Source organism: Sapajus apella, unplaced genomic scaffold, assembly GCF_009761245.1.
Source record: "Sapajus apella isolate SASKATOON/1434 unplaced genomic scaffold, GSC_monkey_1.0 scaffold2, whole genome shotgun sequence".
Classification (NCBI taxonomy): Eukaryota; Metazoa; Chordata; class Mammalia; order Primates; family Cebidae; genus Sapajus; species Sapajus apella.
The window spans coordinates 53,572,431-53,598,908 of record NW_022436942.1 but is presented as its reverse complement, the minus strand read 5'-3'; the positions used below and the strand labels follow the sequence as shown (position 1 = coordinate 53,598,908).

General features: G+C 40.6%; 1 protein-coding gene and 1 pseudogene across 1 annotated transcript in view; one reads left to right on the top strand and one right to left on the bottom strand.

Moving 5' to 3' along the window:
- The first annotated feature begins 3,060 nt into the window (after positions 1 to 3,060).
- NDUFA12 (NADH:ubiquinone oxidoreductase subunit A12) overlaps positions 3,061 to 26,478 on the top strand; it is a 41,399-nt gene continuing 17,981 nt past the window's right edge. The window contains exons 1-3 of the mRNA XM_032298210.1: positions 3,061 to 3,237; positions 4,139 to 4,221; positions 13,093 to 13,180. Of these exons, the coding sequence (XP_032154101.1) occupies positions 3,152 to 3,237; positions 4,139 to 4,221; positions 13,093 to 13,180 (257 nt within the window). The 5' untranslated portion in view covers positions 3,061 to 3,151. The remainder of the gene's footprint in view (positions 3,238 to 4,138; positions 4,222 to 13,092; positions 13,181 to 26,478) is intronic.
- Positions 24,791 to 25,469, bottom strand: LOC116564822 (annotated as a pseudogene).

Genomic DNA, 26,478 nt, shown 5'->3' with positions numbered 1-26,478 from the left:
AGGGAAAATGAACAAAATGCTTGAGCTAAACTGAAGCTAAAAATCACTGAATAAAGAATAAGTCTTCTGGCAATGTTTGTTCACATGAACATGTCAATATTATCCAAATAAATTCTTCATGTCCCTTTAACTTTAGTTTCCTCTATAATAACAATGTTGATATCAAGTTAATGACAAAAAAATCAGAACAGGATACTATGAAAAAGAAGAGAGATTGGCGAGGTGTGGTGGCTCAGCACTTTGTAATCCCAGCACTTTGTAACCCCAGCACTTTGCAAGGCCAAAGCAGGCGGACCACAAGTTCAGGAGTTTGAGACCAGCCTGACCAACCTGGTGAAACCCCATCTCTACTAAAAATACAAACATTAGCAGGGCATGGCAGCACATGGCTATAATCCCAGCGACTTGGGAGGCTGAGGCAGGAGAATCGCTTGAACCTAGAAGGCAGAGGTTGCAGTGAGCCAAGATCGCGCCACTGCACTCCAGCCTGGGCAACAGATAGAGACTTCATCTCAAAAAAGAAGAGAGATCAAAAAAAGAGTTGTTTTTTTTTGTTTGTTTGTTTTTTTTTTGAAACAGAGTGTAGTTCTGTTTTTCAAATGAACTTATACTTCTTAGGCTAGTTAATAGAGCTACTAAAAACTTCATTTAACAATATCACTTAATTGGCCAGGCACGGTGGCTCATGCCTGTAATCCCAGCACTTTGGGAGGCCAGAGGCGGCAGATCACGAGGTCAGGAGTTCAAGACCAGCCTAGCCAAGATGGTGAAACCCCATCTCAACTAAAAATATAAATATCAGCTGGCACGGTGGCAGGTGCCTGTAATCCCAGCTACTCAGGAGGCTGAGGCAGGAGAATCACTTGAACCTGGGGGCAGAGGTAGCAGTGAGCCAAGATTGCACCACTGTACTCAGCCTGAGTGACAGAGTGAGACTCCATCTCAAAAAAAAAAAAGAAAGAAAAGGCACTTGGAAAAAACACTCAACAAACTAGGAATGAAAGGAAATTATCTCAACCTAATAAAGGCCATGTTTAAAAAGCCCACAGCTAACATCACATTCAATAGTGAAAAACTGCAAGTATGTACACTCTTGCTACTTCAACATATTGCTAAAAGCTTTTGCCAGAGCAATTAGGCAAAAAATAAATATAAGCTCAACATTGGAAAAGAAGGGCCAAGCATGGTGGCTCATGCCTGTAATCCCAACACTTTGGGAGGCTGAGATGGGAAGATTGCTTGCTTGAGGCCAGAAGTTGAAGATTAGTCTGCGCAACACAGCAAGACCCTGTCTCTACAAAAAACTTTAAAAAAAATTAGCCAGGCATGATATTTCATTCTTATAGTCCCAGCTGTGCAGGAGGCTAAAGCAGGAGGATCGCTTGAGCCCAATATCTAGGCTTAGTGAGCCATGATTGCTCCACTTCATTGCAGCTTAGGTGACAGAGTGAAACCTTGCCAAAAAAAAAAAAGGAAGTAAAATTATCTCTGTTGACAAATGACATTGTCTTATACATGGAAAACCCTAAAGATTTCACCAAAAAATGGTTAGAACTAATAAATGAATTCAGCAAAGTTTCAAGGTACAAAATCAACACACAAATCGGTTGGCTTCTATACACTAAGAATGAACAACTCATAAAGGAAATTAAGAAAACAATCACATTTAAAATAGCATTAAAAAGAATAAAATATTTAGGAATAACTTAAGTAGGTAAAAGACTTATATACTGAAAGCTACAAAACATTACTGAAAGAAATTAGACACAAATAAATGGAAAGACATTTGTGTTTGTGGATGGGAAGACTTAATATTATTAAAATCAAAATGCCATACTACCCAAAGTAAGTTACAGATTCATTGCAATACCTATCAAAATCCCAGTTCCATTTTTCTCTGCAGATTTTTTAAAAGTCCTAAAATTCATATGGAATCTCAAAAGACCCTGAATAGACAAATCTTAAGAAAAATAAAGCCTTCCACTTCTGACTTCAAAACATTGTCCAAAGATGCAGTAATCAAAACAGAGTGGTACTGGCATAGGAACAAATAGACCAATTGAACAGAATAGAGAACCTAGAAATAAACTCTCAAATATCTGGTTAAGTGATCTTCGACAAGGGTATCAAGGCTGCATATTGAGGAGAGAATAGTGTTGGGAAAACTGAATATCCATAAACAAAATAATGAAGTTCAACCTTTACCCTACACTATATACTAAAATTAACTCAAAATGGACCAAAGACCTAAATGTAAGACCTGAAACTATAAAACTCCTAGAAGAAAACAGGAGGGAAGCTTCATGACATTGGATTTAGCAGTGATTTCTCACATATGATACCAAAAACACAGACAAAGCAAAAATAGACAACTGGGGCTACATCAAACTTACAAACTTCTGATAGCAAAGGACACTATCAACAATGAAAAGATAACCTAGGGAATGGGAGAAAATATACACGATACATAAAGAATGCCTACAATTCAAAAACAGCAAAAAACCCGATTCAAAAATGGACAAAGGACTTGAATAAACGTTTCTCCAAAGAAGATATACAGACATTAGTAGTAGTGGTAGAGACGGTGTCTCCTATGTTTTCCAGGCTGGCCTTGAACTCCTCGGGCTCAAGCGATGCTCCCACCTCAGCCTCAGCCTCCTGGGTAGCTAGGACTACGGGCACGAGCTGCCGCATCCAGCTAAATTTTTAACTTTTTTGTACAGACAGAGTTCTCACTGTGTTGATGAGGCTGGTCTCAAACCCCTGGGCAAAAGCGATCCTCCCGCCCCTTCCTCCCAAAGTGCTAGGATTACAGGCGTGAGCCAGCACGCCCACCAGAGCCAATTATTTTTATTTGAGGAAACTGAAGTTCCCAAAGGAGGAATCCCCGTCTGGGGAAGACTTGTTTGGGTGAGCTTTCCAGCATATGCCCGTCTCCTATACTCAACCTCTGAAAACTCTAATGTCTAAGGTACCTTTGCTTCCAGGGGAAACCAGTTCCGCCTGCGGTCTGTCTCTGCGCATGCGCAGAACCACCAAATCTGGCGCACGCGTGGGAACCTTCTGGGCGTGGGCTTCCTGCGGCTGAGTGGCTGCTTCCATCCGGTGGGTTTTGCTTGGCGCACCCGGGAGGCGGGGCCTGCAGGGCAACATGGAGTTAGTGGAGGTTCTGAAGCGCGGGCTGCAGCAGGTCACCGGCCACGGCGGTCTCCGAGGCTATCTACGGATGTTATTCAGGTAAGCGGCCGGAGTCATACTCTTGGCCTCTGAGGCTGGACTTTCGCTGGCTCATTTCTTGGAAGGGGACACAAACTCGGGTCACCTTGAAGAATCCACAGCATTTGTCAAGGACAACCGCCCCAGTCACTGCCTTGCCACCCCCAGGCTGGTCTCTGTCCGGTATCTCCCCGAGACAAGACCGAAGCTATCTGTAGAGTCAGAGCTGTGACACGGAGGAAGGGGCATCTGGGCTGCACTCCTTTCCCACGCCCTGGAGAGTAATGAGCATTAAGAGACATTAACTCGGTGACCTTGGTAAAGTTTTTTCTCTGCACTGGCGTACAGTTCCCTTTCTGTAAGGCGTTGAAGGTGATAGTAATGGTCCCTGCTCTTCTGACATTCATTGATCCCACGAGCAACAACATAGCTTCGTGGAAACCTAAATGGAGACCCAGAGTGGAATGAAAGAGCCTGGAGACCTTCGTATCATTTTAAGAAGATGAAATACCTTGGCTTTTTGATTTCCTGAAGGTTTTGCTAACTCCAGTGCCTCCTGGCTGAGGGATAGTAGATACAAGTAGTCCTGTAATCTGAAGAGACTACATTTATATTTTTAGTATAATTAGGGCACATTAGTTGTCAGTTCATCTTTTCCCATTCTATGCATGATTCTGGGGGACAGCATGAACAAGGATTCTAGAGCTTTTAACCTGAAAGCTGATTCTTCAACATTGGGTGGCGGGAGCCTGGAGATGAAGGCTAGAAGTATGCAACCAGTGACTATCCCCAGCACTTACTCATTTTGCTAGTTGATGGAGCAGCCCTTGTGTCTGAAAAGTTGTTATTCTTACTTTGTTTCTGTTTGTGGTTTGAGCAAAGGATCATTCTAAAATGTCTGTTTTCTTTTGGGTATTCACAGGGTAAATGATGTGAAAATTGGTACATTAGTAGGGGAAGATAAATATGGAAACAAATACTATGAAGACAACAAGCAATTTTTTGGTGAGTGCAGTATTTTTTAGTATGAATAATTGGATTGGGATTGGGATTTGATTTGAGTCTGTTTTTCATATTATACAAGGAGCTTTTACAAAGTACTTAGAAAAGGATGAAAAACCTCAATAGAAAATGAAAAAAGGTAGTTTACAGAAAGAAAAATAGGCAATGGAGGTATGGAAAATGCTCATTCTTGTAATAACAGAAATGCAACTTTTAAAAAAGTGTTACATCTTTTTCACCTATCAAATTTTGAAGCATTTTTCTTTTCTTTTTTTCTTTTTTTTTTTTTTTTTTTTTGAGACGGAGTTTCACTCATGTTACCCAGGCTGGAGAGCAATGGCGTGATCTCGGCTCACCTCAACCTCCGTCTCCTGGGTTCAAGCAATTCTCCTGCCTCAGCCTCCCGAGTAGCTGCGACTACAGGCGTGCGCCACCATGCCCAGCTAATTTTTGTATTTTCAGTAGAGACGGGGTTTCACCATGTTGACCAGGATGGGCTCGATCTCTTGACTTCGTGATCCACCTGCCTCGGCCTCCCAAAGTGCTGGGATTACAGGCTTGAGCCACCGCGCCTGGCCCCATTTTTTTTTTTTTTTTTTTTTGAGATGGAGTCTTGCTTTGTTGCCCAGGCTGGAGTGCAGTAGCGTGATCTTGGTTCACTGAAACCTCTGCCTTCCAGGTTTCAGCGATTCTACTGCCTCAGCCTCCCGAGTAGCTGGGACTAGCACCACCACGCCCAGCTAATTTTTGTAGAGATGGGGTTTCACCATATTGGCCAGGCTGGTCTCAGACTCCTAACCCCGTGATCTGCCTGCCTCGGCCTGGCAAAGTGCTGGGACTGCACGCGTGAGCCACCGCACCCGGCCTTGAAGTTTTTTTCAATCTGATAAATCCCAATATGGGCAAAGGCATAGGAATATATAGGTTAATGCAGCCTTTTGGGAGGGATAATTTGGTGATATTTGTCAAAATTTACGTTGCACATATCCTTTGTGTCACCACTTTTAAGAATTAATTCTACAAATCTTCTTGCAAAACAAACCCCCATCACAGCATTGTTTTATTATATTTTTAAAAGTTATTTATTTATTCATTTATTTATTTTTCAGACAGGGTCTCCCTGTGTTACCCAGGCTAGAGTACAATGGCTCGATCATGGCTCACTACAGCCTCAACTTCCTGGGCTCAAGCTATCCTCCTACCTCAGTCAACCAAGTAGCTGGGATTACAGACATGTGTCATCATGCTTAGCTAATTGTTTAAAAAAATATTGTTTTTGGAGAGTTGGAGTCTTGCTATGTTTCTTAGGCTGGTCTTGAACTCCAGGGCTCAGGTGATCCTTCCACCTCAGCCTCCCAAAGTGCTGGAATTACAGGTGTGAGTCACTGTGCCTGGCCACAGCATTTTTGTTTGTTTGTTGTTGTTATTTTGAGACAGGGTCTCACTCTGTCACCTAGGCTGCAGTACTGCGGTGTGATCTTGGCTCCCTGCAGCTGTGACGTCCTGGGCTCCAGCCATCCTCCTGCCTCAGCCTCCTGTGTAGCTGGGACTGCAGTGATGCACCACCACACCTGGGTAATTTTTAAAAAAATTTTTTTTTTTTTTTGAGACAGAGTCTCGCCCTGTCACCCAGCCTGAAGTGCAGTGGTATGATCTTGGCTCACTGCAGCTTCCACCTCCCGGGTTCAAGCGATTGTCCTGCCTCAGCCTCCCAACTAGCTGTGACTACAGGCACGTGCCACCACACCCAGCTAATTTTTTGTATTTTTAGTAGAGACAGGGTTTCGTCGTATTAGCCAGGATGATAATCTCCTGACCTCGTGGTCTGCCTACCTTGGCTTCCCAAAGTGCTGGGATTACAGAAGTGAGCCATTGCACCTGGCCTTAATTTTTTTTTTAGAGACGGAGTCTCACTTTGTTCCCCAGGCTGGTCTTGAATTCCTGGCCTTAAGCCATCCTCCTGCCTCAGCCTCTCAAAGTGCTGGGATCATGGGTATGAGCCACCATGCTAATAAATTTTAAAAGCAACATTAGTGTGCGTAAGTTGGATACTGATGAATTAGACATTTTTTAGAATACTTTGTTAAGAATGATATGAACCTATAAATTTAATATAGAGAGGTGTCAAAGATGTGTGTGGTATAAAAAACTCTAGTTGCAGAACAATGTTTGACATCCTCGAAAGGAGAAAATACATGCTTTTTGTGTGCATGCTAAATTTTGGCAGGAAACACAATAAACCTGTAGAATCAGATGGTAGAGATTCAACATTCTGCCCCTCTACTTTATAACTTTGTGACCTGGTTAACTTAATTAACTTCCCTAAGCCTCAGTTTTCTCATCTGTAAAGTAGAATAATAATAATATGTGCCTCATAAAGATGTATTGAAAGATAGATGAAAAGTGAATTGGAGAAACTTGCCCTGATGTAGGGTTTCTCAACCTAAGCAGTATTAACACCATGGGCCAGATAGTTCTTTCTTTTCACTTTTTGTTTTTTTATTTCAGTAGTTTTTGGGATACAGGCGGTTTTGGTTACATGGATAAGTTCTGTAGCGGTGAATTCTGAGATTTTGGTATACCTGTAACCCGAGCAGTGTACACTATATCCAGTACGTAGTCTTTTATCCCCTTGAGTCCCCAAAGTCCATTATGTCATTCTTACACCTTTGCATCCTTATAGCTTAGCTCCCACTTATAAGTGAAAACATACAATACTTGGTTTTCCATTCCTGAGTTACTTCACTTAGACTAATGGCCTCCAGTTTCATCCAGGTTGCTGCGAAGGCCATTTTTGCTTTCCATTTTGTGGCTGAATAGTATTCATGGTGTATATATACCACATTTTCTTTATCTGCTCATTGGTTGATGAGCATTTAGACTGGGTCCTTATTTTTGCAATTGCAAATTGTGTTACTGTAAACATGTGTGTGCATGTGTCTTTTTCATATAATGACTTCTTTTTCTTTAGGTAGATACCCAGCAGTGGGATTGCTGGATCAAATGGTAGTTCTATGTTCTACCTTCAGTTCTTTTTTTTTTTTTTTTCTTTTTTGAATCTACATGCCTTGAACCTACCTTCAGTTCTTTAAAGAATCTCTTTACTGTTTTCCATAGTGGTTGTACTAGTTTACATTCCCACCAGCAGTGTAAAAGCGTTCCCTTTTCACATCGCCACCACCATCTATTATTTTTTGAATTTTTAATTATGGCCATTCTTGCAGGAGTAAGGTGGTATCTCATTGTGGTTTTAATTTGCATTTTTCTTATAGTGATGTTGAGCATTTTTGCATAGGTTTGTTGGCTGTTTGTATATTTTTTGAGAATCGTCCATTCATGTCCTTTGCCCACTTTTTCATGGGATTGTTTTTTTCTTACTGATTTGTGTGAGTTCCTTGTAGATTCTGGATATTAGTCCTTTATCCGATGCAGTTTGCAGATATTTTATCCCACTTTGTGGCTTGTCTGTTTACTCTGCTGATTATTTCTTTTGCTGTGCAGAAGCTTTTTAGTTTAATTAGGTACCATTTATTTATTTTTGTTTTTGTTGCATTTGGGTTCTTAGTTATGACTTCTTTGCCTAAGCCAACATCTGGAGAGTTTTTCTGATGTGATGTTCTAGAATTTTTATGGTTTCAGGCCTTCGATTTAACTCTTCGATCCATCTTGAGTTGATTTGTGTATAAGGTGAGACACGGGGATCCACTTCTATTCTTCTACATGTGGCTTGCTAGTTTTCTCAACACCATTTGTTGAATAGGGTGTCCTTTCTCCACTTTATTTTTTTTGTTTGCTTTGTCGAAGATCAGTTGACTGTGAGTACTTGGATTTCTTTCTGGGTCTCTATTTTGTTTGATTGGTCTGCATGCCTGTTTTTATACCAGTAGCATACTGTTTTGGTAACTGTAGCCTTGTAGTATAATTTGAAGTCAGATAATGTGATGTCTCTAGTTTTGTTCTTTTTGCTTAGTATTGCTTTGGCTATGTGGGCTCATTTTTCGTTCTGTATGAATTTTAAGATTGTTTTTTCTAGTCCTGTGAAGAATGATGATGGTGTTTTGATGGGAATTACATTGAATCTGTAAATTGCTTTGGGCCATATGGTCATTTTCACAATATTGATTATGCCCATCCATGATCATGGGATATGTTTCCATTTGTTTGTATCATCTGTGATTTCTTTCAGCAGTGTTTTGTAGTTTTCCTTGTAGAGATCTTTCACTTTGTTGGTTAAGCATAGTCCTAAGTATTTTTTATTTTTTGCAGCTGTTGTAAAAGGGATGGAATTCTTGATTTGATTCTCAGCTTGTTTGTTGTTGTATAGTTGTGCTACTGATTTGTGTACATTGATTTAGTATCCTGAAACTTTGCTGGATTTATTTATCAGGTCTAGGAGCTTTTTGGATGAGGCTTTAGGTTTTTCTAGGTATGTGATCATATCATCAATGAACAATGACAGTTTGACCTTCTCTTTTTAAATTTGGATGTGCTTTATTTCTTTCCCTTATCCAATTGCTCTAGCTAGGACTTCCAGTACTATGTTGAATAGAAGTGGTGAAAGTGGGCATCCTTGTCTTGTTCCAGTTCCTAGGGAGCATGCTTTCAGCTTTTCCCCATTTAGTATAATGTTTGCTGTGGGTTTGTCATATATGGCTTTTATTACTTCAAGGTATGTCCCTTCTGTGCCAATATAGTTGAGGGATTTTATCATAGAGGAATGCTGGCTTTTATCAAATGTTTTTTCTTCATCTAATGAGAGCGAAATGAACATATGATTTTTATTTTTAATTCCATGTATGTGATATATCACATTTATTGACTTGCATATGTTAAACCATCCCTGCATCCCATGTATGAAACCCACTTGATCATGATGTATTATTATCTTTTGATATGCTGTTGGATTTGGTTAGCTAGTATTTTGCTGAGGATTTTTGCATCTATGTTCATCAGGGATATTGGTCTGTAGTTTTCTTTTTTTGTTATGTCCTTTGGGACAGATAATTCTTTGTTGTGAGAGGCTGTCCTGTGCATCATAGAATGACCAGAAACAGCAGCTCTGACTGACAACCAAAAATGTCTGCAGACATTGCCAAATGTCCCGTTGCGGGTAAAATTTCCATCTGTTAAGAACCATTGACCTAATGCTTGGTACATGATGAGTGCTCAATAAATATTAGAACTGTGGCTGCTGTTATTGTTACAGGTTGAGTATCCCTTACCTGAAATGCTTGGGACCATAAGTATTTCAGATTTTAGATTTTTTTTAGGTTTTGTAATATTTGCATTATACATCCCAGTTTAGCATCCCTAATCTGAAACCCGAAATGCTCTAATGAGCATTTCTTTTGAGTGACATGCCAGCACACAAAAACGTTTCCATTGGAGATACCCAACGTGAACCTTCTTGAATTGTTGAATTTTCTCCCATGTGCATTTGTTGCTTTTATAATATTAATAATAATAATAATAAAATACTCTCTTGATTGATATGAAAGGGATCAAAAAGGAAAAAATAATTAGTCTTCATCCAGGGGAAAAATTTATAATATGAAAAATAATTGCCTAGCATTTATTGAGTGATTACCATGTGCTAGGTGCCGTGCTAAACAAAAGCATACATTATCTGCTTTGATCTTCAATATCTCCTTGAGATAGGCACTTTTTTGCTTCCCATTTTACAGATGAGGAAGATAAGTCATTGAGCAGTTAGGAATATTTCTCAGGAATGTGTGAACTATGTGTGGTTGCACTGGATACATGTTGGTCTACAAGAAGTAAACATCTTATATACTCTGTATTTATGTGTGTGTGTGTGTGTGTGTGTATGCACACCTGATGAGGTCTCACTCCTTTACCCAGGCTAGTCTTGAACTCCTGAGTTCAAGCAATCCTGCCTTAGCTTCCTGAGGAGCTGGAATTATAGGCACATACTGTCACATCCAGTTATAATATTTTTAATACTCACATAAATCATAGAATTTTAGACCTAAAATATATTTTAAGAGATTGTCTAAAAACTGTTGTTTTATAGATGAAGAAACTGAGGCCCAAGAAAGTGTCTTAACCAAAGAGACTTAGTCAAGTAGCTGATAGCAGAGCCAGGGGGAATTATTCTTTCTACTTCTCACTTTGTTATTAAACTATAACATTACATTCTTTCTTTCTTTCTTTTCTTTCTTCCCTTGCATTGGAAATATCTTTATTTTTGCTAATTAGAAAAAGTAGGGCGTAGCATGGTGACTCATTCCTGTAGTCCCAATGCTTTGGGAGGCTAAGGTGGAAGGATCAGTTGAGGCCAGGAGTTCAAGACCAGCCTGGACAATATAGCAAGACCCCATCTTATGTGTGTGTGTGTGCGCACGCCTATATATTTATGTATGTATATATATTTGGTGTATGAAAACTCCCTCCCCTTATAATTTTACAACTCTTTTAATAGTTTAGTCTTTATGCATATTTAAGTTTCTTTTCTTTAATTATGAGACAGGTCTCTGTTGCCCACCTGGAATGCAGTGGTGTGATCTCAGCTCACTGCAACCTCTGCCTCCCATGCTCAAGCAATCCTCTCACCTCAGCCTTATGAGTAGCTGGGACTATAAGCCAGTGCCACCATGCCCAGCTAGTTTTTGTAGCTTTTTGTAGGGATGTGTTTCGCCATGTTACCCAGGATGGTCTCTAACTCCTGAGCTCAAGCCTCAACCTCCCAGAATGCAGGGATTAAGGTGTGAGCCACCACACCCAGCCAGTTGTGTTTGTTTATTTAAAAAAAAAATTCACAGCATTTTTAAAAATAGCAACACAACATTCCAGTGTATGGAAGAACCATTATTTCTTCAGTTACTGTTGATAGATACATGGGTTGCTTTAGACTTTTTGCTATTAGGATTGATGCTACTGTGAACTTGCTTGTAACTACATTCATGCGTTTAAATAAATTCCTGGCCTTGTCTCTATTAAAAATGCAAAAATTAGCTGGGCATGGTGGTACATGCCTGTGGTCCCAGCTACTCAGGAGGCTGAGGCAGGAGAATCACTTGAACTCAGGAGGTGGAGGTTGCAGACACTGAGCCAAGGTCACGCCACTGCACTCCAGCCTAGGAGTATATATATATACACATTATATATATGTTATATATATATAATATATTATATATATAATATTAATATATAATAAATATATAATATATAAATTTATATATGTTGTATATTATATATATATATATTGTGTATGTGTGTGTGTGTGTGTGTGTGTGTGTATAAATTAATCAGTTAATTCCTGGAATTGGAATTACTGAGTCTGAGAATAGGCATTTAACATTTCAAGAAATACGAAGAGAGAGAGGTTGAGAGATTGATTGATAAGGCCCAGCTCCACCATTATAGCATAACTGTATTGTCAGGGCCTGACCTATGAAACCTTTCCCAAGGTCTCTTCCATCTGCCTCTACATGCCCCTGCCTCATTGGATTATAGTTTACTTTTAGTTGGCTATTCTAAAGATTGATTTCTCTAAATGAAGCAGCAAATCTTGATTGAAATCTGTATTTTAAAAAATAGATGAGGTCATGTTTAAGTAGCAGTAATCAATATTTGTTGATGATATGTTTACCTAGGAAAACCCTGTAAATGAAATGCAGATTACCTTTTGCTTATTGGTTTAAAATCCATCATAGGAATGAATTAATTCAGTGTTTCCTATTTGGCAGGTAAGAGCAGTAAGGAAGAGATGGAAGGAATTAATATTTATTATGCGCTTATATGGCTAATGCTAAACTAGGTAAATGTATGTGATATTTAGTTTTCATAGCAACTCCAAGATGTAGGTGTAGTCATCTACTTTTAATAGATAAAGAGTCTCATAAAATTTGCCTAATATCCACTGATAGTAAGTGACAAAGACTTGATTAGAACCCAAGGCTTTGCTCAGTTTAAGGACCCAACAGAAACAGTTTTATAAATGGTGATTAGGCCCCCTAACTAGTGCACAGCAATTTCCTAAATAAGGAATGCAGCCATATTATTTTGATGACATGAGCTGTCCTATGTACCTAACCATCATTTCTTTTTTTTTTTTTTTTTTTTTGAGACGGAGTTTCACTCATGTTACCCAGGCTGGAGTGCAATGGCGCGATCTCGGCCCACCGCAACCTCCGCCTCCTGGGTTCAGGCAATTCTCCTGCCTCAGCCTCCTGAGTAGCTGGGATTACAGGCACGCACCACCATGCCCAGCTAATTTTTTGTATTTTTAGTAGAGACGGGGTTTCACCATGTTGACCAGGATGGTCTCGATCTCTTGACCTCGTGATCCACCCGCCTCGGCCTCCCAAAGTGCTGGGATTACAGGCTTGAGCCACCGCGCCCGGCCTAACCATCATTTCTAATGTTTCCTTATCGTGTATAATTCACAAATTTCCAAAAGGATCTGGGGTGGTTTTTTAAAAATATTTATATGGAGACATAGCATTCAAGTATGATTGCTACAAATGTGTTTTTGCCCCAGTCTCAAGAGGAGCACCTTCTTTTCTGAATACCTAGAACATCTGGGAACACATTTCCCTACCCTGTCTGCTACTCCCTCTGTGGGGAGCTGGCAGGGAAGCAAGGATTCTCCTCTGTGGGAAAGGCCTGAGCCCCACCCACAGCAGTGAGTTGTCTCATCTCAGTCCTTGGTGCCCATTGCTGATTAAAGCTTGCCACATGTCCTGGAGCTTGCCTTCACGAATTCAGCCAGGGTGTTATTCCTCCAATAGCTCCCTTATATAAGATCACAAAAAGTCTTTTCTTAATAAAAAGGTTGTCTTCTTTGCTATTATGCACTTATTTTTTAAAAATAAAAAGTTTTTCTTCTTAAATGTTCATCTTTCCACCCAGGCCGTCACCGATGGGTGATATATACTACTGAAATGAACGGCAAAAACACATTCTGGGATGTGGATGGAAGCATGGTGCCTCCTGAATGGTAAGCTAAGGCAACATTTTATATGATTTTATTTTATTTGTCTTCACCCAGGGTGGAATGCAGTGACACAATCATGACTCACTTCAGCTTTGACCTCCCAGGCACAAGTGACCCTCCAACATCAGCCTCCCTAGTAGCTGGGACTATAGCCCTATGCCATCTTACCTGGATAATTTTTTTTGTTGTTTGTTTGCTTTTTTTTTGAAATGGAGTGTCACTCTGTCACCCAGGCTGCAGTGCAGTGGCGTGATCTTGGCTCACTGCAACTGCCACCTCCTAGGTTCAGGCAATTCTCCTGCGTCAGCCTCCCGAGTAGCTCGGACTACAGGCGCGAGTCACCATGCCCAGCTAATTTTGTATTTTTAGTAGAGATGGGGTTTCACTTTGTTTGCCAGACTGGTCTTGAACTCCTGATCTCAGGTGATCCACCACTTCGACCTCCCAAAGTGCTGGGATTACAGGTATGAGCCACTGTGCGTGGCTTGTTTTCGTTTTTGTTTTTTGCACAGAATCTCGCTCTGTTGCCCAGGCTCAGGTGCAGTGGCATGATCTCAGCTCACTGCAACCTCTGACTCCCAGGTTCAAGCAGTTCTTCTGCCTCAGCCTCCCGAGGAGCTGGGACTACAGACATGAGCCACCACACCCAGCTAATTTTTGTATTTTTAGTAGAGAAGGGGGTTTCACCATGTTGGCCAGGCTGGTCCTGTACTCCTGACCTCAGGTGATCCACCCCACCTTGGCCTCTCAAAGTGCTGAGATTACAGGCATGAGCCACTGCACCTGGCCTAATTTTTGTAGTTTTTAATAGAGATGGGATTTTACCATGTTGCCTAGGCTGGTCTCAAACTCCTGAGCTCAAGTGATCCACCCACCTAGGCCTCCTAAAGTGCCGGGATTACAGTCATGAGCCACCATGCCTGGCTCTTTTTTTTTTTTTTTTTTTTTTTAAGTTGAGATGATATCTCGCTATGTTGCCCAGGCTGGAACTCCTGGGTTCAAGGAATCCTCTCACCTCAGCCTCCCAAGGAGCTGGGATTATAGGCACAAGCCACCGTGCCTGGTTCATTTTATTTTATTTAACTTGGCAATATTTATTTCATTATAAAAATATTTATTGAATACCTCTCCATAAGGCAGTCAGTGGCAGTCTTCTGAAAGTATATATCCTAATTACATTGAGTGCATGACAAGTTACCCTAAAACTTAGTGGCTTAAAACAACAATTATTTCTCTCTCCATATTTTTTTTGGGGAGGTCAGGAGTTCAGACAAGACAAAATGGGGGTGACTAATCTCTGCTCCCGGATGTCTAGAGCCTCAGCTGGAAGACTCCAAGGCTGGACACTGGAATCATCTGAAAACGTATTCACTTGGTATCTGGCATTTAATGCTGGCTGTCAGCTAGAGGTATATAGATGGGGCTGTGGGTTAAAATACCTTCATGTTGCCTAGGCTGACCCAGGCAAGTGTTCTGAGAGAGTGAGCTAGGCAGAGCCATATTGCCTTATCGGACTTAGTCTTGCAAATTGTCCAGTATCACTTTCATATTCCCTTGATTGAGGCAATTAGAAAGCTCCACCCAAGTTCCGCATGAGAAAACATGGACCTATCTCTTGATGGAGACATGTCGATAGATATCGGTATATATTAGAATGTATAATGGTGTGTGGCTATCTGGGGAAAACAATATGCCGTATTATCACCTGTCTGGTAAAAGAACTTTGGCTCTAATCTTATCTAGCAGGTAAACTTTGGCTCTAATCTTATAAGCAAGTTCCTTAACCTCTCTGGGACTTAGTTTCATCATCTGTAAAATGATAGCCCTAAAATTCCTTAGGTCTCCAAAAACTGCATGGCTTTGTAATAATATGCATATTTTGAAATGAAACTCTAAATGCTCACTTGAATTACCAAATTTTCATACAGTATTTCAAAGCAAAGTACTTATATCTGCTTCATAGATTGCTGAAGTAATACCATACAGTTGATACACAATTAAACTCTGGAGATCTTTTCCAGTGGTCTAGAAAAATTCACCCAAAAACTAGAAATAAGTATATCTGATTGGCTGTGACATTTTATTTTAATTGATTTTGATTGTCAGAGCTAGCTTTGGGCTGTCTTCAGTAGAAAGTGAAATAATCTCAGTGTATTTGCCTCTGTTCTAAAGAGTCACTCTTTAGAAGAGAGCTATGAAACAATAGGACATAGTGGGGACTACAGTGAGCTGAAAAGTACAGACTTGGTCAAAGAGGTCAGCAGCCTTATTCAGCAATTCCCAGTTCCATCAGGTGAGAATTCTGCGAAGGGTTTCTGGATGATTTTTTAAAGGTGGACATCTGTATTTCTTGTGAGAGTTCTTGTGTTTTCTTTGTTTTTTTTTAGATGGAGTCTCACTCTGTCTCCTAGGCTGGAATGCATTGGCACCATCTTGGCTCACTGCAACCTCCACCTCCTGGGTTCAGGCGATTCTCTCGCCTCAGCCTCTTGAGTAGCTGGGATTACAGGTGTGCGCCACGATGCCCAGCTAATTTTTGTACTTTTACTAAAGACAGGTTTTACCATGTTGGCCAGGCTGGTCTCAAACTCCTGGCCCCAAGTGATCTACCCACTTCGGCCTCTCAAAGTGTTGGGATTATAGGCATGAGCCACTGCACCTGGCCAGTTCTTGTTTTTTCAATTAATTTTTTAAAATATTCAACAATTTAAATATAGCATTATCTAGCAGAACTTTCCACTTTCGTGTTCTTTATCTGCCCTGTCCAATAGAGTTGCCACTTGCCACATGTGGCCCAGAACACTTTATTATTATTATTATTTTGAGACAAGGTCCGCTCTATTTCCCAGGCTGGAGTGCAGTGGCACAATCAGGGCTCACTGCAGTCTCCACCTCCTGGGCTCAAGTGATCCTCTTGCCTCGGCCCCTGAGTAGCTGGGACTACAGACATGTGCCACCATGCCCAGCTAATTTTTTTGTATTTTTAGTAGAGATCAGGTTTTGTCACGTTGCCCAGGCTAGTCTCGAACTCCTGGACTCAAATGATTCGCCCACCTCTGCCTCCCAAAGTGCTGGGATTACAGGCATGAGCCACCATGCCTAGCCTTTATAGAGCACTTTAAAATGTGGATAAGGCAACTGAGGAAATTTTTTAATTTGTATTTAAGACAAATAGGCTACTCGATTGGACAGAACAGTTTTATTTTTTTCAAATACTATGTGAGCTAAGCAAAACGTATTTGTACTGTATGTTTTGACTGAGCTACAATCAGTTTTCAATACTGTTCTTCTACTTGGACTAACTATGGGCATTGACCACGTCAGTGATGTAATTTGAAGAACATGATAGTGGATAATGTCTTTAAAATTTCACAGGGGCTGGGTGTGGTGGCTCATACTTGTAATCCCAGCAGTTTGGAAGGCTGAGGCATGAAGATCACTTGAGGCCAGAAGTTTGAGACCAGCCTGGGCAACTTAACAAGGCCTCATCTTTATAAATAAAAAATATTTTAAAAATTAGCCAGGCATGGTGATGCATGCCTGTAGTTGCAGCTGCTTGGGAGGCTGAGGTGGGAGGATCCCTTGAGCCCAGGGATTCGAGGTTGCAATGAAGTATGATTGCATCACTATACGCCAGCTTGAGCAACAAAGTGAAACCCTGTCTCTCCCTTTTTTTGTTTTTTTTTTTTTGAGATGGAGTCGCACTCCTGTGACCCAGACTGGAGTCCAGTGACGCGATCTTGGCTCACTGCAACGTCTGCTTCCCAGGTTCAAGTGATTCTCCTGCCTCAGCCTCCCGAGTAGCTGGGACTACAAGCACCCACCCCCATGCGCAGCTAATTTTTGTCATTTTAGTAGAGATGGGGTTTCACCATATTGGCCAGGCTGGTCTCGAATTTGTGACCTTGTGATCTACCTACCTTGGCCTCCCAAAGTGCTGGATTACAGGCGTGAGCCCGTGCCTGGCTGAAACCCTGTCTCTGGAAAAAAGAAAAAAAAAGCTCGTTGGTCCTTAACATGAGAAAGCAGCACTGATGAGAAACTTTCTCATGCTACATCATTTGGGGATTGCTATTGTACTCTTTTTTTTTTTTTTTTTAACTGTTCTCTTAGTAGTTTATAAGCTCTGATGTTGTACTCTTTTTAGTGGGAAATAATAACCTATGGTTAAGGTCTTAGGAGCTGTGGGTTGTTTTTTGTTTGTTTGTTTACATTCTATGTCTCTATTTTCTTCCTTCAGCTTTTATTCTAAGTTCTGGGGTACATGTGCAGGGTGTGCAGGTTTTTTACATAGGTAAACGTGTGCCATGGTGGTTTGCTGCACAGATCAATCCATGACCATGTATTAAGCCCAGCATGCATTGAGCTGTGGTTTTAGGTTTAGAACCATCAGCCTTCACCAAAGGGACATTCTGTATGTTAGGAGATCTCATCCTACCTGAGACCAAAGTGTCAATGTGGAATGCAGGCGTTAAGAGCCAAGGTGTCCTGGTTTATGCTTCACTGAGAGATTGTTTCTTGGGTGGAGTTGGTCTGGGGAGGCTATGGAAGGCATGTGAGCTGTCTTACTCAGATTGACATCTGTCTGCTTCAAAATGCTCATCTAACATTGGTGCTCAGGGGCCACATTTTGGGAGATGAGGAGTAGGGGTGTGATTTCAATTATGTGAGATGAATTATGTTTAAAATTATAAAATAGTAAAAACCTGAAAAGATAAAAGTTCTATTCAGTGGCGCAAGTCCTTTTATTTGATCTGAGATCACATGTAAAAGAATCTAAGAGTTGTAGAACATCACTCCAGCAGGTGCCTGAGGGCAAGTGAGGATTCAAAGCTGCATTTCTTTGTGGAGAGGCACCTCCTAAGGGCTGAGTATCTTTGATGACCCTTGTTTGTATGGGAAGCTTAATGGCTTGTGATGAATCTTTTAAAGGAGAAATGGTGTTGGACAAGCTTAGCTGTTAGTTTCTCAAACCCCTTCGTTGACCGTGGCACACTGTGAAATTCTAAATCTGTGGATTCTTACCTTTGATTCATGAATAAATTTGATGTTGGGTTGATTTATCTCTAATTACAGAGCTAGGTATTATCACATATAGCATGTAAGGAATAACAGATACAATTTATCATCTTTATTCAAATAACTATTTATTTAGTACCCACCAGTTGCCAAGAACCTGGGGATAGAGAGGTGAATAAAACAAGGTGCTTGTTTTCATGGCAGAAGACAAAGAAACATTTTATATATTTGTGGTAACAATAAATACAAGAAAGATAATATGAAGCTGGCCCTCACAGGGGAATCAAGAGCAATGGAAGGATCAGGTGGCTGTTTTATACAGGCGTTAGGGAAGGCTTCTTTGAGTGAGTGACATTTGAGGAAAGACATAGAAGAGGAGAAAGCATTCCAGGCAGAGGGAACCACAAGTGCAAAAGCCTGTCTGTTTGAGATGAGATGCATTGCTTAGTCTGTTCAAAGAACAGCAGCGTGGCCACTTTGGCTGGAATGGAATGAGTGAGGGGAAGATATTAAGAAATGAGGAGGCCGGGCGCGGTGGCTCAAGCCTGTAATCCCAGCACTTTGGGAGGCCAAGGCGGGTGGATCACGAGGTCAAGAGATCGAGACCATCCTGGTCAACATGGTGAAACCCCGTCTCTACTAAAAATACAAAACATTAGCTGGGCATGGTGGTGCGTGCCTGTAATCCCAGCTACTCAGGAGGCTGAGGCAGGAGAATAGCCTGAACCCAGGAGGCGGAGGTTGCGGTGAGCCGAGATCGCACCATTGCACTCCAGCCTGGGTAACATGAGTGAAACTCCGTCTCAAAAAAAAAAAAAAAAAAAAAAAAAGAAATGAGGTAGGAGAAATAGCTAGGGCCCAGATCCTGTAGATCTTGTAAGCCATGGTACATACTTCAGCTTTTTGTCTGAATTTATTTGGAAGTCACTGGAAGGTAAGGTAGGGTGTGATCTGATTCAGTTTTTTAACATTTGGAATAATCCCGAACTTTCAGAATGATTACAAACATTTGAGTAACTTCAAAGTAAGTTGCCAAATTGATACTTCATCACTCCTGAATAGTGTGTACTTCCTGCAAACAAGAATATTGTCCTACATAACCACAATATAACCATAAATATCAGGAAAGTAACAATGATACACTATGTGAGGGAGGCAAAATTTTACCCTTGACGACTTAGGGCTTTTTGGCTGGGCCTGATAATTAAACGCATGTTAACAGGAAAAAAGCATACATATGACATGGAGCCCTCATAAGGGAATGAAGACCCAAGATGCAGTTAATGTCGAACACTTAGGTACCGAATTGGACAAAGAGTAGAACGTTGTGGAAATGTGAGAAGGCAAAGGGACTTGGGCTTGGGTAGGTAATTGGGTATAGAAGTGACTAAGAAGATAAGAGTTAGTTTAACAAAGTGTGTGCATTTTCCTTGACCTCAATTTCCTGTCCTTGCTGTAGAATGATAGTTTCCTTCTGGTATAGGGAGGACATCTTTTTATGTGGGATTTTTTTCTCCTGCTTTCAGGAAGAAAAAGGTCATATTTTTTTTTTTGAGACAGAGTCCTGCTCTGTTGCCCAGGTTGGAGTGCAGTGGTGCAATCTCAGCTCCCTGCAGCCTCGACCTCTTGGGCTCTAGTGATCCTCCTACCTCAGCCTCCCAAGTAGCTGGGATTACAGGCATGTGCCATCATGCCTGGCTAATTTTCGTATTTTTAGTAGAGACGGGGTTTCACCGTGTTGGCCAGGCTGGTCTTGAACTCCTGGCCTCAAGTGATCCACCTACCTCAGCCTCCCAAAGTGCTGATGAGCCACCATGCCCAGCTGTGCCACTGTTTTCAAATGCCTTTAACTCAGCATAATCAATATGCCAGAGCTGCATATGTTGAAGCGGCGTATTATGAACTTCAGCCACTCAGGATTCATCAGTTGTCCCAGCAATGCCCTTTATAGAGAGATCTAATTACACATTTCATATGGATTTCAAATTCTTTAGTCTCCTTCACACTGGATTGGTTCCTCAGCTTTTCCTTGATTTTTCATGACCTTGACACTTTTGAAAATTACTTGACAGTTTTGTTGTTGAAGGTCCCTCAGTGGGTTTGTTGAATGTTTCCTCATGACTAGGTTCAGGCTATGCTGCTGTGACATTCCTGTCACTGAAGCCATGTTTTTCTTGTTGCACTCTATTACTTAGCAGCTGATTTGTGTTTGTCCTATTATTAATGAAAACCTCTGTCACCTGATTAAGGGGTCTGCCAGTTTTCTCCATTCTAAAGTTACTAATTTTCCCTTTGTAATTAATTAGCATTTTGTGGGGCAACACTTTGAGGTTATATAACTAACCCCTTACTCATCAAAGTTTTAATTCATTATATCTGTATCAACTCCTAATTTAATCAATTGGTTATAATCCGTTGCTATAAATGATTCTTTTATTGTTCAAATTGGGCTCAATTTGACCAGTTGGAACCCATTCAAGCTGCATTTGGAAGTCTTTGGAGGTTTTTAGTGGGGAGGGGTTCTCAGTTTCTAAAAAATATTTTATTTGAGACGGGTCTCACTGTGCCACCCCGGCTGAGTGCAGTGGTACTTTCACAGCTCACTGCAGCCTCAACCTCCTGAGCTTAAGCCATCCTCCCACCTCAGCCTCCTGAGTAGCTGGGACTGCAGGCCTGCATCACTGTACCTGTTGGGTTTTATTTTAGGAGACGGGGTCTCACTGTGTTCCCCGGGCTAAAATTTTATTTTTAATTGATCAATAATAATTGTATATATTTATGGGATACAATATGATGTTTTGATATATGTTTACATTGTGGAATGATTAAATCAAGCCAATTAATAAATCCATTACCTCACATACTTATCATTTTTTGTGGTAGAAACATTTAAAATTATTTTAGCAATTTCCAAATATACAATGGATTATTATTTATTACAGTCACCATTCTGTGCGATAGAGCACTAAAGCTTATTCCTCCTAATTGGAATTTTGTACTCTGATCAGTATCTCCTCTTTCTTATACTCTTTACTCCTCCTGCCCCTGGTAATTACGATTCTACTCTCTACTTCTTTTGTTTTTTTTTATTTTTTAGTTTTAAAGACAGAGTCTTGTTCTGTCTCCCAGGCTGGAGTGTAGTGGCACATTAATAGCTCATTACAACTTCAATCTTCTGTGCTCAAGCAATCTTCCCGCCTCAGCCTCCTGAGTAGCTGGGACTAGCTAATTATTTTTATTTATTTTTATTATTTTTAAAGATTTTTATTTGTTTTTATGTTTTATTTTTTTTGAGACGGTGTATTGCTCATGTCACCCAGGCTGGAGTGCAGTGTCGTGATCCCAGCTCACTGCAACTTCTGCCTCCCGGGTTCAAGTGATTCTCCTGCCCTCAGCCTCCCAAGTAGCTAGGACTACAAGTATGCGCCACCATGCCCAGCTAATTTTTAGTAGAGACGGGGTTTCACCATGTTGGCCAGGCTGGTCTCAAACTCCCGACCTCGGGTGATCCACCCGCCTTGGCCTCCCAAAGGCGGGATTACATGCTTAAACCACCGTGCCCGGCCTATTTTTATTTTTCATAGAGGTGAGGTCTCACTAAGTTGCCCAGTCTGGTCTCAAATTCCTGAGCCCAAGCAATCCTCCTGCCTTGTCCTCCCGAAGTGTTGTGATTACAAGTGTGAGCCACTGCACCCAGCCTGATGTTTTCTTTTGGAGATTTTTTTAAATGATCAATTTCAAATATACAGTACAAGGAAGATGGAATGAATAAGAAAAAAACTCATATTTTATTTCCCTATTAACACTAAGCAATATTTTTCAAAATGTGTTTCAAAATGTTTGGCTAGATCACCAATCCCCGTCATTACCTCTGTTTGAATATTGACAAAGAAATTAGTCAAGTGGTAGAAACCCATTTGGAGACACCATCTAGAGAGAACAGCTACATGGCTACATATAATTTATTAATAGTTTAGTCCTGATATTTAACAACCTTGTTTAAAAATTACTATTCCCATTGGTTTATAGTGACATTAATATAAATATGTAATTTGAAAGTCAACATTCCTTTCACTGTGAACATAAAACTTCTTATAAGATAGCTGTGGGTTGGGGTAGAGTAATGATGGAGGCTGCTGACCATGTTCAAAGCCTAAAAGACTGGCAGGCTTGGAAAGGTATAAATCATATATATACACTCTCAGTATACTGTTATGTCCCCCATTTTTGCATACATTCTTGTCTAATAATATGGTCTAAATTATTCCCTTAAATTTGAAAAAACAATGAAGATGAATACATTTTCGTCTTCGTTTCAAAATAACCCTTTTAAATGAAAAAGCATTTCCTCAGGTCAGTTAAATTTGTTCAAAAGATGGATTTAAATACTTTCTTCACAACATATACAATTTTTTCACTTTTAGTGCCTCATTACAATCAGTCTGGCAGTAAGACCTCCAGTGTTTGATGAGAAATGGCATTCAGTAGATTATAAGATTGTTAAACCTGTACTTGAATCCTTCTTAAGACACTAAATTATACCAAGGTCCAAAAAAATGTATGACCACTTAACACCCTCAGAACCTTTGAGGTTATTGCAGATAGTCCCACATGTACATATAATTCAAACAGAAACTTTGTGGACAGGGTGTATAAAATAAATACTATAGTATTCCTTCAACTCTATTTAATGCTGCCTAGATGGTTAGATGAAGACTAATATTACTGACAGAAAGAGAAACTATTTTAAGGACTGTTTTCTAAGTAGTTAGAACAGGTTTGCCAAACAAAGATAAGCAAGAGCCTATGCCAATACATTGTTCCTGTAGCGTGATGTAATTGCTAATATGGGATATAATCAGTAAGCAGTTAATACCAATATAAATAGGTATAATCCATCACTAACTCACAGTCTGGTGAAAAGCTTCTCAGCTAAAGTAGTTTGAGAAGGTTAAGGGAAGGAGAAGTGTCAGGCAGGGCAGGTTTCCAGTGGGAACATCATTTACGTGCCTGTAACGGTCCACTGCTACAGAATGGTAAATCCTTTCCAAGTATGCTAGCCTAGAATGTATTTTATGTAGCATAGTAAGATTATTTAATGATTACTAATGCTTCATTTGCATTTATATTTTGATATACACATAAATATATGCATTTTAAAAACTATAAACAGAATTTCACAACACTTTAATCTCATTTTGGGAAAGTTAACAGGTAAAATGGAACAGTATACTACAAAAGTTTCTAGAATATCTAAACTCAGAGGTAAAACCAAAGGAAAACATCACCACCTGTTCAGTATATGGCTTGTGCAAAACCTCAACCTCCCCTGTTTTTTTTTTTTGTTTGTTTTGTTTTTTTGTTTTTTTGAGACGGAGTTTTGCTCTTGTTACCCAGGCTGGAGTGCAATGGCGCGATCTCGGCTCACCGCAACCTCCGCCTCCTGGGTTCAGGCAGTTCTCCTGCCTCAACCTCCTGAGTAGCTGGGATTACAGGCACGCGCCACCATGCCCAGCTAATGTTTTGTATTTTTAGTAGAGACGGGGTTTCACCATGTTGACCAGGATGGTCTCGATCTCTTGACCTCGTGATCCACCTGCCTCAGCCTCCTGAAGTGCTGGTATTACAGGCTTGAGCCACCGCGCCCGGCCTCCCTCGTTTTTTTATAGGTGGAGTTGTTTGATAAAGATTGTGATCCAATGATTATTTAACAGCAATTTTACAAACTGTAAATTCTTTTAACAGGCATTTTAAACAGATATAATCTTTTTTATTTTTATTTGTTTTTTGAGATAGAGTCTTGCTCTGTTACCCAGAATGGAGTGCAGTGGTATGATCTCAGTTCACTGCAATCTCTGCCTCCCAGGTTCAAGTGATTCTCCTGCCTCAGCCTCCCAAGTAGCTGGGACTACAGGCCTGTGCAACTATGCTTGGCTAATTTTTTGTGTTGTTCACAGAGACAGGGTTTCGCCATGTTTCTCAGGCTGGTCTCAAGCTCCTGAGCTCAAACGATCCACCCACCTTGGCCTTCCAAAGGGCTGGAATTACAGACATGAGCCACTGCACCCGGCCGTAATCTTATTGAAAATCCATGAGTGCCAAACTACAAATATACAGTTTATGATTAACTTAAAAAGTAATTCTCATTTTATTAATAAAAGACAAATGGCCAGGCGCAGTGGCTCACACCTGTAATCCCAGCACTTTGGGAGGCCGAGGCGGTCAGATCACAAGGTCAAGAGATCGAGCCCATCCTAGCCAACATGGTGAAACCCCGTCTCTACTAAAAATACAAAAATTAGCTGGGCGTGGTGGTGGGCGCCTATAGTCCCAGCTACTCGGGAGGCTGAGGCAGGAGAATTGCTTGAACCCGGGAGGCAGAGGTTGCAGTGAGCCGAGATCGCGCCCCTGCACTCCAGCTTGGGGACAGAGCGAGACCCTGTCTCAAAAAAAAATAAAAGACAAACACAGCATACCAAAACCTATGCTAAACGAAGAAACTATAATATAGACACATAATTGATATGTCTAAAATGATATATACAGCTCATAATTAATGTTGTGTGATCAGTACATTTTTCTATATGATTCCCTTCATGCTTCACTTTCCCTAGAAACTGAATTCTGAACTTCCTCTTCTAAAATTAGTACACTAAGTTTATCCTTGGACATCAAATTATACTTAAGCACAAAGTTAGTAAACTGACAACACAAAAATGTTTCATTTTCATATTCATCAAAAATTTGCCAGTGATGAAAATAAGCATGTGAAAATATTCTGTAAATCTGTAAATCCTATGACATGCTGATCCTAGTTTTGCTACCGATGATTCCTTTATACTAACCCTGATGGGAAAATATTTATTGCTATTCAGAAGACATAACACCATCAAGTATGTGTCTAGTGTAGTCTATAGCAGGACACTCTTGTTTTATGAGTTGCACAAAGACAAATCTGTTGTTCACTTGCTGTCATTTCAGTACAAGTATCTGGATGGCATTCACTCTGAGGTTTGACATCAGGTCCATTTAGCTCAAGGCAGAATTGCTTTAAATATTCATACTTCCATATATTTTCATCTTGGCCTTCAGGTGGTTCAAGAATTTTGTCAATATTGGAGCAATCTGCTCTTACGTTCTGTTGAATGCACTGCTAAACCCAGAGTGTACTGTCCATTTTCTCAAGGGATTCATCAGGCCAGTTATAGAAATCTTGAGCCTTGGTGCCCAGTCTGTTCCACCTCAGCACTGCTGTCCCCTCTACCATGACCATAGGCCAGTGTCAGGGCAGCTGGAGTTGGTACCCCGATATCTCTTCTTCTGCAAATTCAATTTTTTAAGATTCCACATATAAGTGGGATTATGCAGTATTTATCTTGCTGTGCCTGGCTAATTTTACTTAGCATAATGTCTTCCAGGTTCATCCACGATGTCCAAATGACAGAATTTCCCTCTTTTTTAAGGCTGAATAGTATTCCATTGTGTATATATATCACATTTTGTTTATTCATTCATCTGATGATAGACACCTAGATTGCTTCTTCATCTTAGCTTTGTGAATAATGCTTCAGTGAACTTGGGAGTACACATATCTCTTCAGCATAATTCAGCAATCTTACTTCTGGGTATAATTCCTTTGAATATATACCCAGAAGTGGGATTGCTGAATCATATGGTAATTCTATTTTTAGTTTTCTGAGGAACCTCCATGCCGTTTTCCATAGCGCTACATTAATTTACATTCCCACCAACAATGCACAGCTTCCTTTTTTCCCTTTTCTTTCTTTCTTTCTTTCCTTCTTTCTTTCTTTCTTTCTCTTTCTTTCTCTTTCTTTCTTCCTTTCCTTCCTTCCTTCCTCCCTCCCTCCCTCCCTCCCTCCCTCCATCCCTTCCTTCCTTCCTTCCTTCCTTCCTTCTTTCCTTCCCTCTCTCCTTCCCTCCCTCCCCTTTTCTTTCTTTCTTTTTTTTTTTGTTTGTTTTTTGACATAGTCTCCCTCTGTCACCCCAGCTGGAGTGCAATGGCACAATCTCAGCTCACTGCAACCTCCACTTCCCAGGTTCAAGTGATTCTCCTGCCTCAGCCTTCCAAGTGGCTGGGATTACAGGCATGAGCCACTACACTCAGCTAATTTTTATGTTTTTAGTAGAAACAGGGTTTTACCATGTTGGCTAGGTTGGTCTGGAACTCCAGACCTCAGATGATCTACCCACCTTGGCCTCCCAAAGTGCTAGAATTACAGGTATGAACCGCTGCACCCAGCCACAGATTCCCTTTTCTTCAC